Source organism: Musa acuminata, unplaced genomic scaffold, assembly GCF_036884655.1.
Source record: "Musa acuminata AAA Group cultivar baxijiao unplaced genomic scaffold, Cavendish_Baxijiao_AAA HiC_scaffold_481, whole genome shotgun sequence".
NCBI lineage: Eukaryota > Viridiplantae > Streptophyta > Magnoliopsida > Zingiberales > Musaceae > Musa > Musa acuminata.
Window position 1 is genome coordinate 124,004 of NW_027020726.1, and position 16,107 is coordinate 140,110.

Sequence of the window (16,107 nt, forward strand, 5' to 3'; positions counted from 1 at the left end):
TAGTTTCCTCTGATAAATTAAAATAATTTGGCAATCAAGTAAAAAAGGGATATTTTTAGTCAAAAATTAGAAAGAAAAATACGGTGCCTTAGACCAACTCGGCCATCCCAACTGGCACCATTAGAACTATCGAAAGCGGCACTTAGTTTCCTCTGATAAATTAGAATAAGTTGGCAATCGTTAGAAGTAAAAAAGGGATAGTTTTAGTAAAAAATCAAAAAGAAAAATATCAGTAATCTGCGAAGTAAAAAAGGGATATTTTTAGTCAAAAATCAGAAAGAAAAATATAAGTTATTTGTGTTGAGAGTGGGATTTGAACCCACGCCCTTTCAGACCAGAAGAAAAATATCAGTTATTTGTGTTGAGAGTGGGATTTGAAACCACGCCTTTTCGGACCAGAATCTTTATCAACCGACGCCTTTAGGACTATCGAAAGTGGCATTTAGTTTCCTCTGATAAATTAAAATAATTTGGCAATCAAGTAAAAAAGGGATATTTTTAGTCAAAAATTAGAAAGAAAAATACGGTGCCTTAGACAAACTCGGCCATCCCAACTGGCACCATTAGGACTATCGAAAGCGGCACTTAGTTTCCTCTGATAAATTAGAATAAGTTGGCAATCGTTAGAAGTAAAAAAGGGATAGTTTTAGTAAAAAATCAAAAAGAAAAATATCAGTAATCTGCGAAGTAAAAAAGGGATATTTTTAGTCAAAAATCAGAAAGAAAAATACCAGTTATTTGTGTTGAGAGTGGGATTTGAACCCACACCCTTTCGGACCAGAACCTTAATCTGGCGCCTTAGACCAACTCGGCCATCCCAACTTGAATTTTTAGGATTATCGAAAGCGGCACTTAGTTTCCTCTGATAAATTAGAATAATTTGGCAATCGTCAGAAGTAAAAAAGGGATATTTTTAGTCAAAAATCAGAAAGAAAAATATCAGTTATTTGTGTTGAGAGTGGGATTTGAAACCACGCCTTTTCGGACCAGAACCTTTATCAACCGACGCCTTTAGGACTATCGAAAGCGGCACTTAGTTTCCTCTGATAAATTAAAATAATTAGGCAATCAAGTAAAAAAAAGATATTTTTTGTCAAAAATTAGAAAGAAAAATACGGTGCCTTAGACCAACTCGGCCATCCCAACTGGCACCATTAGGACTATCGAAAGCGGCACTTAGTTTCCTCTGATAAATTAGAATAAGTTGGCAATCGTTAGAAGTAAAAAAGGGATAGTTTTAGTAAAAAATAGAGAAGAAAAATATCAGTAATCTGCCAGTTATTTGTGTTGAGAGTGGGATTTGAACCCACGCCCTTTCGAATCAAAACCTTAATCTGGCGCCTTAGACCAACTCGGCCATCCCAACTTGCATTTTTAACATTATCGAAAACGGTACTTAGTTTCCTCTGATAAATTAGAATAAGTTGGCAATTGTCCGAAGTAAAAAATGGATATTTTTAGTCAAAAATCAGAAAGAAAAATACTAGTTATTTGTGTTGAGAGTGGGATTTGAACCCACACCCTTACGGACCAGAACCTTAATCTGACGCCTTAGACCAACTCGGCCATCCCAACTTTCATTTTTAGGAATTTCGAAAGCGGCACTTAGTTTCCTTTGATAAATTAGAATAATTTGGCAATCGTCAGAAGTAAAAAAAGGGATATTTTTAGTCAAAAATCAGAAACAAAAATACCAGTTATTTGTGTTGAGAGTAGGATTTGAACCCATGCCCTTTCGGACCAGAACCTTAATCCATCCCACCCTTTCGGACCAGAACCTTAATCCATCCCAATTCCTCTGATAAATTAGAATAATTTGGCAATCGTTAGAAGTAAAAAAGGACTAGTTATTTGTGTTGAGAGTGGGATTTGAACCCACGCCCTTTCTGACCAGAACCTTAATTTGGCGCCTTAGACCAACTCGGCCATCCCAACTAGCGCCTTTAGGACTATCGAAAGCGGCATCTAGTTTCCTCTGATAAATTAGAATAAGTTGTTATTTGTGTTGAGAGTGGGATTTGAACCCACGAACCTTAATCTAACGCCTTAGACCAACTCGGCCATCCCAACTAGCACCTTTAGGACTATCGAAAGCTGCACTTAGTTTCCTCTGATAAATTAGAATAAGTTGACAATCGTCAGAAGTAAAAAAGGGATATTTTTTGCCAAAAATAAAAAAGAAAAATATCAGTAATTTGGCGCTTTAGACCAACTCGGCCATCCCAACTGGCCCCTTTAGGACTATCGAAACCGGCAATCGCCTTAGACCAACTCGGCCATCCCAACTGGCACTATCGAAAGCGGCACTTAGTTTTCTCTGATAAATTAGAATAAGTTGGCAATCGTTAGAAGTAAAAAAGGGATATTTTTAGTCAAAAATCAGAAAGAAAAATATCAGTTATTTGTGTTGAGAGTGAGATTTGAAACCACACCTTTTCGGACCAAAACCTTTACTTGGTGCCTTAGACCAACTCTGCCATCCCAACTGGCACCTTTAGGACTATCGAAAGCGGCACTTAGTTTCCTCTGATAAATTAGAATAAGTTGGCAATCGTCAGAAGTAAAAAAGGGATACTTTTAGTCAAAAATCAAAAAGAAAAATATCAGTAATCTGGCGCCTTAGACCAACTCAGCCATCCCAACTGGCCCCTTTAGGACTATCGAAAGCGGCATTTAGTTTCCTCTGATAAATTAGAATAAGTTGGCAGTCAGAAGTAAAAAAGGGATATTTTTAGTCAAAAATCAAAACGAAAAATACCAATTATTTGTGTTGAGTGTGGGATTTGAAACCACGCCTTTTCGGATCAGAACCTTTATCTGGTGCCTTAGATTAACTCGGCCATCCCAACTGGCACCTTTAGGACTATCGAAAGCGACACTTAGTTTCCTCTGATAAATTAGAATAAGTTGGCAATCGTCAGAAGTAAAAAAGGGATATTTTTAGTCAAAAATCAAAAAGAAAAATATTAGTAATCTGGCGCCTTAGACCAACATTTTCGGACCAAAATCTTAATCTGGCACCTTAGACCAACTCGGCCATCCCAACTAAAGCCTTTAGGACTATCGAAAGCGGCACTTAGTTTCCTCTGATAAATTAGAATAAGTTGGCAATCGTCAAAAGTAAAAAAGAGATATTTTTAGTCAAAAATCAGAAAGAAAAATACCAGTTATTTGTGTTGAGAGTGGGATTTGAACCCACACTCTTTCGGACCAGAACCTTAATCTGACACCTTAGACCAACTCGGCCATCCCAACTGGTGCCTTTAGTATTATCGAAAGCGGCACTTAGTTTCCTCTGATAAATTAAAGTAAGTTGGCAATCAAGTAAAAAAGGGATATTTTTAGTCTATAATCAGAAAGAAAAATACCAGTTATTTGTGTTAAGAGTGAGATTTGAACCCACGCCCTTTTGAACCAAAACCTTAATCTGGCACCTTAGACCAACTCAACCATCCCAACTGGCACTTTTATGATTATCGAAAGCGACACTTAGTTTCCTCTGATAAATTAGACTAAGTTGGCAATCGTTAGAATTAAAAAAGGGATATTTTTAGTCAAAAATCAAAAAGAAAAATATCAGTAATCTGGCGCCTTAGACCAACTCAGCCATCCCAACTGGCCCCTTTGGGACTATCGAAAGCCGTCAGAAGTAAAAAAGGGATATTTTTAGTCAAAAATCAGAAAGAAAAATACTAGTTATTTGTTTTGAGAGTGGAATTTGAACCCACGCCTTTTCAGACCAGAACCTTAATCTGGCGCTTTAGACCAACTCGGCCATCCCAACTGGTGCCTTTAGGACTATCGAAAGCGCCACTTAGTTTCCTCTGATAAATTAGAATAAGTTGGCAATCAAAGAAAAATACCAGTTATTTGTGTTGAGAGTGGGATTTAAACCCACGGACCAGAACCTTAATCTGGCACCTTAGACCAACTCGGCCATCCCAACGTTGACATATCACTCTTAGATATTTTAATAAGTAAAATAAAAATATTTTTGTGTCAAAAATATATTATTTATAATGTTGAGAGTGAGATTTGAACCACGCCCTTTCGGACCAAAACCTTAATCTAACGCCTTAGACCAATTCGACCATCCTAACGTTGACATATCACTTGTAGATATTATAATATTGAGAGTGGAATTTGAACCCACGCCCTTTCAGACCAGAACCTTAATCTGGCGTCTTAGACCAACTCGGCCATCTCAACTTTACAGAATAATATTATTCTAATTTTCCTTTGTGATTTAATTGGCCCATATATCCAATATGTGAATTTTCATTAATTTAATAAAGCTGACAATTGTCCGGATTACTTTAATTCAAATACTCTTATAAATTAGCTCATTTCGGATCTGATGTGAAAGGAAATGGGAACATTACTATTTCAAAGAAGTAGGGAAACATTGACTGCTGTTCCATAAACAAGAATGGTGAATAATGCTTAATGCTGTTGGCAGGGCCACTCAATGAGCTTCTCTCCACATGAAGGGAATTGATTGCATATCAATTCTTCTGAACTACCTCAAGTGATTGATGTATTTGAATCAGTCTGGCAGCTTTTTATTTGACGAGTCCTTTTCTCCAGCTCCAGCCAATTGTTGGCAGCTCATATGCCATTCATTAATCTCCATGGCAACCCAGGTGCACTGGGCCATCCTTTCTCCTTTACAATTAGATGCCATGGCAAGCTGCAGTGTGGTGATGGTGGATGGACTTGAATGGCTGGTGTATCTGAAGCCTGACCAAGGAACTAAAACAGTGATGGTCTTCTGCTCACAGCTAATAATTTACTGTGTGAAGGAAAAAGAAGAAACTATATTTTCCTTTAAGGTTGTTTAGTATGACCGAGTGACAGGATTGACATCACTGAATTTAACATATTTCTAAATGGATGTGTATTTTGTCAAGGATTTTGATGCTTCCTAGGTTCTGTGTACGGTTGTTAAAGATGACAGGTACTGATAACCAAAATTAGATACTCTGTTGGATTCTATGGATGGCAGTGTCTGCAAAATTCATTTCAAGTTCAAAGCATCTTGTCTGCTTTTAGTCTTTCCTTGTCTCCATGAAGAGCAGTCTAAGTTGTGATAATCCATGCTTTAGGAGTATTCATAGTATTGTTACTCACAATCTAATTTTTGAGAGTCTTTGTCATCTGCTGCTAGTTTATGTCTGGAAGTCAATATTTGAGGACAAGACATTATTTGTAGGGTCTTCGTAGGAAAACATACCAAAGTAATTTACATAAACTTGTTTCTGTGTGGTTTCTGAATGATTTCCTTCATACTGAAACTTTCAGAAATAAAAAGTTTCAACTTGCCAAATTTTTAAGACGAGAAAAGAAAGCAAAGCTCTCAATCTCAAATTCATACTCCAACGGATGAGCTCCTTTTGCTTCTTACATGTTGATCTGCAAATAAGTTATGACCACCATAATTGTTCTGTTGTCCCTTAATTTAAGTAAAAGGAGTTTCAGAATTCTATAGCATGAAAGGAATAATTAGTGCTGAAAGGGTTCTAAATTTGGCAAGGCAGATGCAGAATTTATCAACAAAGCAATGCAGTTTTACCTGTGTTGTTTGTACTCAGTTCATTTAGAGGAGATGTGTTTTACAGATCAACAGATAGCATTGTTTGCTTGCAAGAAACTTAATCCATAGCTTGCCTTATTTTTTTTGGGAATTAATAAAGGGGCAAAATTGTTCCTTTCAGATGAGTGTGATGTCTGTATGGCCTAATAGAACATCGTCAAGGTGGAAGTGAATCAGTACAAGGAAAAGCATTATAGATACAAGGCTACAAGAATTAAAGCGTGTATGAGATCTAGAGAGGTTTAGCAATTGGTGAGTAATGGATAAATACCCTTCAGATCAACTGGTGAGGACACTGCACAACAAAAACGGTCTCTCCAATCAGATCATTGGCCTACAGTTACATGAAAACACCATGGCAAGCTTGCAGTCCTGCTCAGTTTCAGTATCAGCAGAGTTTGGGGTTAAAGAATCAATTGAGCCACAGCAATTTCTGACACTTTGCATAGTTGGATGTGTGATCAAACACCAAATCCAAGTTCCAGTGCAGTATCTCCCACAGGACTTCATTGATCTGATCTGAGGACCACCATCTTCAATATTGTTTGCCAATTAAGGCTTGAAAGATGCTGCTCTCTCTTTGAAACTTATCCACCTTCTTCCACCATGTTCAGCTTTAATGTCTTTTTAATCTTTTTTCTTACTATTTTGTCCTGTTTGTGAGACATTGCTTCAGTTTTATAAGCTTCTGTGAGAATGATGATTGAATTCACAATTTTTTTCTAATGCAAACATTTTGTTTGAGCTTTTCTTGAACATGACTTGTGGTCATTGAAATGCCAGACATGAATTCTAGCCAAAATATACTAGTCCTTATTCTGTTCTGCATCTTTCAATTACAGATCCATCCTCCCCAGATCTTATACTACTGGTGGCCACTACTATGAACCTTACTATCCATGTCAACTCATCGGTTTCCATCTGCGACTAATGAAGTTCATTGTTGTGCATGAGCAAGAAAAAAGAAAAGAAAAAATGGCAGTAATAGTCAAATGCTATCCTTGCAAAATTCCAGTTACAGATTTACCACTTCTTAAAGTATAAAGTAGGATAGACTCCTGCATTTATACAAAAAACTAATTATGCACTGTCATGAACATGAACTTGTAAGCTTTGATACTACCTTGTGTCGAAAAGAGATCACCATAAAACCGATCACTTGTAAGTATCACATGTCCTGTGCGGTAAGTTCTTGGAGCTGGTTTCTTAACTACTGCTGGTGGAGCTGGATTCAATCTCGACGACATAGCCCCTGAGTGAAGGTGTCCTGTTTGCAAGATCTACCGATGAACTTTTCTTCTGCTGTAGCCTTCTTCTTGCAATGTATCCTCTTGCCCATGGAGTTACATCCTCGCTGATCTTGATCATCATCAAGAAAATGATCCGGTAGATGACTATCATGCTGAAGAGGGCTGCAAGGTCCCACCATTTTGACCGGTTGACGTCGATCTGAAAGACATTCTCAAGTATGTATTCTCCCGGAATCTTTGGGAGGTCTGGTGTTTGATTGTCAAATATGAGACCCTTCAAGTCATTTTGATACTGACCCTGTTTGACAAAGTGAAGGTATCACTATCGGAAAAATGGATGAATGCATTCAATGCTAGGATGGGCATCGCCATCTTCTCTTTACCTGTAGTGCCCAGTAGTGGAAACTGATGTATGACATGGGATATCGCCAGAAGGGCTTTGGGATGTCGTTAGGGAGTCGAAAGTAGCCTGAAACAAGCATGAATATTCCCTGTTGAAGGTGAAATCATGAGATGAGTCCATAGTTAAAGAATGCAGAATCATGTGACTGTCAATCAGATGAGAAGCAACAGGAAGCATGATTGTTTCTGATGAAGTATAGCTCTTCAGAACGATAATATATTTTGATTTCAGGATAAGCCAGCACGCATTATCTACTTCCAATTCCTGAAGTGTGCCTTGAAATCTGCTGCCTTTCCTAGCTTGGTCTTGACTAACAAAACTTATATCTGAAGATTGATGAACTGAACAATTATATGAAGATTTTGGTTTATGCTGATTCATAATTCTTGGCTTGTCATTCACCACATAGAAATTCTGCATTAGATTCATGTGCAGAAAACTTATATGGTTTCAACCTTTGTTGTGATTCTAAAGGTAGGCAATTCACTGGACAAAAGAACAAGAACCAAGTAAGCTTGCAGGAATCGAATAGATGTCGGTTACCTGAATTCCAGCTCCTATGATGATGCCCATGAGGAAATTTGGCACTACACTGGCTATGGCCATCATCAAACTCTCGACCACCGTCACACTGGCGTAGAGGTTCAACACGAAGAACAGGTAATGCATGAAGCCCGGATGAAGGCGTACCATAAAATAGCAGAGAGTTCCTGAGACCATGGTTATCGTGATCAGAAAAGGCATTGCTGAGAGTGTATTGCTGATGACAAATGCTACGACACCGTAATGCCCGTTAAGCCTCTCTCTTTGGAAAACCTGCATGAGGATGACAGCGTCATGCAGTTGAACTAAATTGTTAACCCGATTAACAATTAAAGCAGACCTTCATGTCTTCCACAAACGATGGGAATCCTCCAATAGACATGAATGTGACGAAGCCGAAGACAAATGATGCACATGCACCCCTGGCCTGTAATCGAATATAATGGCAACAGGTTAGAATACTAAATTCAAGGCTAACGATCTGAAATCTTTTGTTCATTGGACTTTATCCATTTAGTTATCTTCAGTACATCTAACATAAACCTAGAAGATTATTGATCACGGCAAGTTGTTAGCTAGAAATGAATGTGCTCAGGTGGAAGGATGTGAACAGAGTACCAGTATGGATGTGTATCCAGTTCCAACATTCAAGTAGATAGTTCCAATACAGATGGTCACAACAATGTAGATCAGTAGCCTCAGCCAGTAATAGCCAAAATCCCTGGACATGTTGACGAACGATCGCTTTGTTAAGGTGAAGGCCTGCATCAAGAAGCTAGCTTGACTGCCTCCTGAATCCAGCACCGTTCCTTTCTGCAATATTCGCTGTTCGTGAGCTCTGTCTAAGGAATGGATAAAGATTCTGATGAGGAAAATTAGAACTTACTACTCGGGAGATCTCATCCACTTTCTCTCTTGCTGTGTAATTATACTGGGAACGACTGTAGAACTCAGTCAGCCTTCTGATAGCTTCAGATGTTGTCATTCTTTCCAGGGGATCATCACTCCTTTCAAGCTGTGGAAGATACAAGCGGCATAAATTTCCTTCTTACCGTAGCAGACACTACTGGAAGAATGGAAGAAATTGATATCATCATACCCTTGTTTTCAATGATCCCTTTAGAGTAGCTTTCACCTTATCGAAATCCGCGTTTATGCACCTGAGGAAATGGTCTGATGGATTCCTTAGAGGTGGGCACGGAAAGCCAGCTTGTGCAAAGAACTGTGGATAAGAAGAAAGATCAGAGTACAGATATGACTGTGTGGTGAAAGAAACAAGAGAGGGGTCTCTTTCTCTCCCTTGATGATCAAAACCACGGATAGTTTACCTCACATGCCTCAGAAGCCCGTCCAAAGTAAACAGTTTTGCCCCCTGAGAGCAGATAGAGGCGATCAAATAGTTCGAAGACCTCACTGCTGGGTTGGTGAACGGAGGCAATCACAGTCCTACCATCCCTCGACAGACCTCGCAGTGTTTGTGTCACAAAGAAGGCCGAAGCGCTGCATGATGCGATCATATGGTCAAGTTAGATATATCCTCATGAAATCAGGAAAAGATATTGAGTTCTTGCTCTTAAACCGAGATTACTTTTATGCTGACTATAGATATCTACGTAGCAAGTTAGAGTGTACAATTCACCTGTCAAGGCCACTTGTGGGCTCATCAAGGAAGAGCAATCTGGGTCTCATGAGGATCTCAAGACCAATGCTGACTCTCCTCTTCTCCCCACCACTTATCCCACGTAGATGCCAATTGCCGATGACTGTGTCTGCGCAATCTTGGAGACCCATCTCCATTATCGTACCTTCGACCAAAGCTCGCTTCTCTTCCCGTGGCATCTTGTCGGGCAGGCGGAGGCGAGCAGAGTACGAGATCATCTCCCTCACCGTCAAAGTGCCGATCAAAGTGTCGTCTTGTGTTACATATGCCTGAGACGGAGAAGTTCAATTACATGTAACAGTACACAGTCGTACACAAAGTTTTCAGTATAACGAACACGATTATCGATTTGATCCTCAAAAACAATCTTTGCTGCCAGCTACCAAAATTTCGTGATAACAAGAAAGAAAATTACCTTCTCAGACAAACTGGTACTGATAGACAAAAGAAAACTGATATCATGAACACATGATTAACCATCACAAATCTTTGAACTGAATCGAGACGAGAGAAGGTCGGGAAGAGGAGGAAGCCGAGTGGATGAAGAGACTTACTGCGGTTCCGAAGGACAGCTTGGTCTTGCGGCCATTGAGGAGGATGGTCCCGGAGAGGAACGCGTTGGTGGCGAGCCGGCTAGCGAGAGCATCGAGCAAAGTCGACTTTCCCGATCCCGATGGCCCCATGAGCGCCGTCAGGGTCCCTGGCTCGGCGTACCCGGTTAGGCCCTCCAAGACCCTGTGCGTCTCCCCGTTGCTGAGGGTCACAGTCACCGTCAAGTCCTTCCAGGTGAGCCGCGCCGACACGTCCCCGATGAGCTCCGTGTTCGTTTTCTCCTTCCACAGGGTCTCACTCAATGGACTGAGGCCCCCGACCACTATGCCGTTCCCCGACGGCTTGTTGGCCTCTATCTCCACCATCACCTGCCCCGCTGAGCTCCTCACGTCCACTGCCTTCATGTTGTTGCACCCCGGAGAGAGAAGAGATGGCACGCCCACAGGTTACAACAAGAGCGGGCTGCTAGCTCATGTATGTCATGCGTGCTTGAGGTGAGGACGAGGGAGATTTAAAGCTGGAAGAAGCGTTAGTAGTTGGGAAGGAGGAGAAAGGTATGCGTGTGGAAGTTTGGAGGAGGGAGAGGTGTGAACTTGGATCAAGGCACGCAGAAAGAGCCTCCGCGTTGTGTTTTGGTGTGACTTTGGAGGTGCCAAGCAGATCACAACCGCATGCTCAGCTGCTTACCTCTCTCTCTCTCTCTCTCTCTCTCTCTCTCTCTCTCAACCATCCTAAGAATTTAATCCCTCGGCCATCCTTAGAATTCAAGTAGAACTGCTGGACCAACAGTGGCATAAATAAAATGTGCAGGAAGATGATGGCACGATCACTGTAGCTGCAGCTATTGCACATCTTCTGCGGTTTGGTGTAGTGAGAGGATGATGCATTAATTTGGACAGCTGGTTGTTGTGGTGCAATAAATACAGCGGCAGCCTCAATCCCCTTCCTCTCCCCGTTTCATGCCACAGTAGTAGACAAGAATTAGCTAGTGGTTGGAAAGAAGCCCACATTAAATTTTGAGACCTAAGGCAGCAACTATGATTTGAATCCTGTGTCAAATGCTACCTGGCTTTGGAGAATATTCTCAAACAAAAGTCTCGTCTTAGGATAACATCAATATAAAACTACTGTTAGTTCCTTCACCTCTTTGCTCAAACCAAAGTACTTTGTTTGCCCTCACTTTTCTTTCTATCACTCAGCATTGCTTCCATTTTTGAGATGAAAATAGAAACATGTATGACAAGTAGAAATCCCTGTTAATCAATTGTTTAGTCATGACCATGGAGGATTGATTTGATGTGTTTTTTGGTTTCGATTAATTAAGTTGTCATAGTGTTTTGTCCAGTGACAAACACAATTTCTTTGTTAGTTTGTGTTGCATGTTCTTACAATAATTAGTAATAATGGCCAGTGAGTTGAAAGGCTCGTAATTATTATAGAAATTATGATGGCATGAGGGTGTTGTACTTTTATTTTAATATCAAGATAGGCTCTTGATATTAAAATAAAATATCATATATCAATAATAAAATGATATATCAGAAAGTAGAAAAAATATGTTGTATAGATAGTTAAGTCATCAGAAGTTATGTTAATGTTTTCAAACAATACTTATATGGTAATTATCATATTCATAATAATTATACTAATGAGAATATCCTATTTTCCTTATAATGATCTCAAACAAACCATTATAATAAGATGATTTTGAAGTACTTATCATCATACACTATTCTAACTTGAGCTTATAGAATCAACGACATGATCAAGATGTATTAAGCTTATGTAAACTCTACCTTGATGGAAATTTCATGTATCAAACTACCCAAATGTCTTAACTATCAGGGAAAATGGCATTAAGTGCATCTGCCTATAGTTGGTTAATGACATGACAATGACCTTTTGGATTAGTTAGGCCGGCAAGCTTAGTTTCGGTATGCAAATCTTCGGTATGAAGAAAAGTATGTACATGTCTAATTAGGACTTTTGATTTAACTTAATTAGTTGCTTGTGACAGACATTTTTGAGGCGGCTTGATTGATGACTTTTCTATATATTAAAAGAAATACTTAAATTATTTAGGGAATTATGCTATATTTGATCTTAACAAGAGGTGTAAATGTAAAAAAAAATTGATTATCTTATTATTATACGTAAAATTTTAATATTATAAATTAAAATCAAATAATAATATATCATATTTACGATACATAACTTTCAATGCAAAGTCTTCATCTGATCTTCTTTTTATTTTTCACAAAAGTAATGAATTAAAGATTAAAAATATATATAATCTCAATAACTAATGTATTATCCTTATAAGGTTCTATTTTTTTATGGACGAGAGCAGAAGGTATACAGTGATAATTCAGAGAGTATTTCTCATCAAGATAATCTCTTAAAAAATCTCATTATAATTAGATTTTCTTTGATCTATAATTATTATTAAAATTTAATTAGAACTATAATATATATTACTAAATTAGATAGAATCACGTAATCTAATAATAAAAATATCATAAAATATTTCTTAAACCGAGAAAAATTTCCTCAAATCCATTGCTAGGGAGATTTTTCGATGCAAAATTATTATTTCCTTTTTATTATTTTAAAATTATTTTTATAGGTACCTTACAACATATTAAAAATTATATGCACGTACCTCTAAATTTGGGGCTCTTTTTTTTTTTTTGGTCACTGATCTCTTTCAGCCAAGCCAATGTGACATGGATGCTTTTATGCAGGTATGGATAGAAGCATCCATGTCACATTAATTGAACTCGAGCACATACATTATTGATATACCCACCATTCTCCCAGGTAAATTAGTACTATTGGATCATATTGTCTATGCCTGATGCCACCTGATGAGAACGTGATGACATAAATGTGGCCACCGGTTTTAACCTTTCCAACTCGTACATAATTACACACATTAAGTGCCTCTCCATCGTATAATATTGATAGGGTACATTCCGGTAACCTGTCCTCCAACCACTTTCGCTTGAGCACAGTACCATCCCGTAAAAATAGGACGACGCAGCCCGAGCATAGCGCTACCCCGCAAAAGTTGGGATGACACCGCTCGAGCACAGTGCTACCCCGCAAAAGCCACGATTGCACCACCCAAGCACGGTACCATCCCATAAAAGTTGGGTCTGCAACCATAAATATGATAGGTACGGGCGGTCTTAGGGAGGGGGGGAGGGGAGATATATAAAAAGCCTCTAGCAAGGCCAGGAGAGGGAGGAGATTTTTGCCACTTAGATCTTCAGAGGGGTTGAAGTCGGGAGTCCCTTCCCGACCCCGACTTGTGTGCAAGGACCAAAGGCCAAGAAGTAGGCGGTCGACCCGATGGAGTCTATGACTTTGAAGCCAGAGCCAAAACTGGACCTCGTCAGACTACGATCCTCACCGACCAAACGATGAGATCCTGCGCACCCGGGATTGAACTAAGTCATGCCCCACCAAATGTGTTCAAGAAATCTGATGGTAATTACGAAGAAAAAAAAATCAAACGTTAATGAGTTGGCTGACACATTGTATAAAATAAATTATGATTAGAAAGAGGAGACTGACCAGAGTTTTGATCGAAGACTGAAACCTCCAAAAGTCAAACTTTTATGAAAGGATTAAATATGTTTAGAAGCTTTAATATCTTCTCACACGCAAGCTAATTTGGGTTTGACCTGTGAACAAGATTCGATTGCATGGTAGGTGTAAACCTATATGAAGAAATGAGTATTGGGCAAATACTTAATTGTACATTAAGAAAAATATATTTAATGTATTTATAAATGTTAACAAAGAGTGGGAAATAATATTTTTTAATAATAATAAAAAAGAATTTAATGCATTACAAAAAAATAATCCAATTTAGTCGGTCGATGTCACACTTTATAATGCAACAATGACAATTTTGGCTTTTTCATAACTACTTTGGAGCATATCGTTCTGTCTTTAAGAGGGACTGAACAATGAACATCGACAATGCAATTATGATCCTTTAATTGCAGAACGACGAACAGCTATATCCAATTGGCCAAGAAAATTAAAAGAAGAAGAAAGAACAGTATCTTAATCTCCTCTTCTCTGTCCTCTTTCCCTACGATTCCTTTCGTCTTCCAAAATTACTAATTTTACAAAGTTAGACACCATTAGAATTACTAATTACTATTAATTAATAATGGTAGTTAAAATAATCATCATAATGAATAAAGCACTTTTTAAACTCTATATATAGTGTACTAAACAATCCCAGTTTATATAAACAAATTATTATGATTTCTTTCGTTGTTCCTCGTTTGTTTTCATTTTCAATTGTATTATTTTACTTTTGTTTGTGTTGTTCGATTCACAGTGGTCAATTTTAAATCAATAATTATGCTCGTGAGATAAATAACACAATTGAACCTTGAATGAAAGTATCTATTGATTCTTATAAATGGGAACGAGATTTCACACCATAATATTTGTCCATTCTTATCATTTAAATTATTGTTTTAATATTCATTTTTTTTATTGTAATTTGTATACCCTAATTTTATTACAACATAGACAATATTTGATCATACTTCCATCCGAGACCTCTACTAATCATGGTAAATAATGATTATTCTTTAACTTGAAAAATATATATTAAAAACCTAAAATATTCTCAATATCTTCAAAGGTACTAATTAAAATTATTTTACATTTTAATATATTTATTTTAATGCTCATCCGACCTAGATCGTGTGTATATATATAAGAGGTGAATTTTCATTAAAAAAAATAACATTAAGAATATCTCAAATAGTGCTCTAACTTTGAAATTTTTTTTTATAAAGTATTCTTTTTAATAATCATTCTATTCTTATCGGTCCTCTACTCGATCTCTCACAACACCTTCTATCTTATTAATGACCTCTCTTTGTTCTAAATAATCATCCATTACTCGCGGTGTAAGCATGATAACACATGAAGATGATCAATAGGCCTTGTCCTTATTAAACCCTAATAGTTATTTTTTTTTTTAGCCACAAGCCTTCTCCACAATCTTGTTGCTTTCTCGAAACAACCATAGGTAAAGAAAAAAGAGATAGTAGCGTATCAATTATAGGGGAAGAAGAAGGGGGAGTGATTTATAGGGTTTGCGAAAGTAAGGGTAGTGCAAGGATGCTATGTTATGGATGCTATGTTATGAATCTGAGAGTAATTATATGATTATGGATGCCATGTTAGAATTTTTGAAAGTTAAGATACGAGAATTTTTTAAAATAAAAATTTTAAGATAACGGGTTATATAAAAAAATAATAAAAATAATTTTAAATAAAAAATATAAATATAAATAAATAAAAATATATATATATATATATATATATATATATATATATATATATATATATATATATATATATATGTATATGTATATATATATATATGGAGCCCGATACGAGCTAAACCCTAAAACGCCTGTCTCCGACTCCCAAATCTGTTTTCCCCGATCGCCCTTCCGACAGACGGGCGGCGCGCAGCGTCCGCCAATAATTAACAGAGGCAACGAGTGGCTCGAGTTCTCTCTCTCTCGCAGACACACACACATTGTTCGTAGCGTTTGGCTGTTGAATGGAAATCGTTTGACGGGCCTGCTGAGTACGGGATTGGCGGGGCTATCCCAGTTTCTTGTAGCCTATTTCTTTTGATCGTTATGTGATATTCATCAATAAGCTCGGATGCTGACTGCTGCGAGAGGACGCGCCTTCTCTTCTTCCCCAGTCTCGTCTTCCTCAAAATGGGGTAACAAACGATCCCTCTCCTCTTTGCTTTCCACTGGTGATCACAAGCTTTAGGGTCTTGGAATCTAAAAGTACATTGTGACAAGTAGTCCTCTAGGATACTTAAAAATTTACTGTCAGAAGCTTTTTATTTGAATGATAGTGTGCTCTGAAACGTAGGTTCATGTTAGAAGTAATTCATGAGGTTTTACAGCAGTTGAAAATATAAAGATGTAATTTAAAATATCCTGCAGCTGGTGAGTCGTTTTCTATAAGCTGAGAGAGATCGAACATTCGGATTTGTACTTCAAAATGCCACATTTTTTTGTTTTTGTTTATCCTTTTCTTG

The 16,107-nt window shown here is 37.9% G+C and overlaps 1 protein-coding gene and 5 non-coding genes across 6 annotated transcripts; all 6 read right to left on the reverse strand.

Moving 5' to 3' along the window:
• Positions 1-741: 741 nt before the first annotated feature.
• Positions 742-822, reverse strand: TRNAL-AAG (transfer RNA leucine (anticodon AAG)). Its single transcript has one exon. It is a non-coding gene; the product is annotated as a tRNA-Leu (tRNA).
• Positions 823-1,285: 463 nt separating this feature from the next.
• On the reverse strand, positions 1,286-1,366 carry TRNAL-AAG (transfer RNA leucine (anticodon AAG)). Its single transcript has one exon. It is a non-coding gene; the product is annotated as a tRNA-Leu (tRNA).
• Positions 1,367-1,494: 128 nt separating this feature from the next.
• On the reverse strand, positions 1,495-1,575 carry TRNAL-AAG (transfer RNA leucine (anticodon AAG)). The gene has a single exon. It is a non-coding gene; the product is annotated as a tRNA-Leu (tRNA).
• A 279-nt stretch (positions 1,576-1,854) lies between these two features.
• On the reverse strand, positions 1,855-1,935 carry TRNAL-AAG (transfer RNA leucine (anticodon AAG)). Its single transcript has one exon. It is a non-coding gene; the product is annotated as a tRNA-Leu (tRNA).
• A 1,938-nt stretch (positions 1,936-3,873) lies between these two features.
• TRNAL-AAG (transfer RNA leucine (anticodon AAG)) lies at positions 3,874-3,946 on the reverse strand. The gene has a single exon. It is a non-coding gene; the product is annotated as a tRNA-Leu (tRNA).
• Positions 3,947-6,569: 2,623 nt separating this feature from the next.
• LOC103984607 (ABC transporter G family member 11-like) lies at positions 6,570-10,765 on the reverse strand. The gene is made up of 10 exons (XM_009402140.3): positions 10,004-10,765; positions 9,429-9,718; positions 9,118-9,289; positions 8,889-9,011; positions 8,676-8,804; positions 8,408-8,602; positions 8,130-8,216; positions 7,790-8,062; positions 7,227-7,334; positions 6,570-7,141 (listed from the first exon to the last, which is right to left on the reverse strand). The coding sequence occupies exons 1-10, from the start codon at positions 10,403-10,405 to the stop codon at positions 6,800-6,802; spliced, it is 2,121 nt and encodes a 706-aa protein (XP_009400415.1). The 5' UTR covers positions 10,406-10,765; the 3' UTR covers positions 6,570-6,799.
• Positions 10,766-16,107: the final 5,342 nt, after the last annotated feature.

Coding starts and splice junctions, on each gene's coding strand:
- LOC103984607 (XM_009402140.3), bottom strand. CDS start 10,405: ATGAAGGCAGTGGACGTGAGGAGCTCAGCGGGGCAGGTGATGGTGGAG. Junction 9,012..9,117: donor GGGCTTCTGAGGCATGTGAG/GTAAACTATCCG, acceptor TCTTATCCACAG/TTCTTTGCACAAGCTGGCTT. Junction 8,603..8,675: donor TGGATGAGATCTCCCGAGTA/GTAAGTTCTAAT, acceptor CGAATATTGCAG/AAAGGAACGGTGCTGGATTC.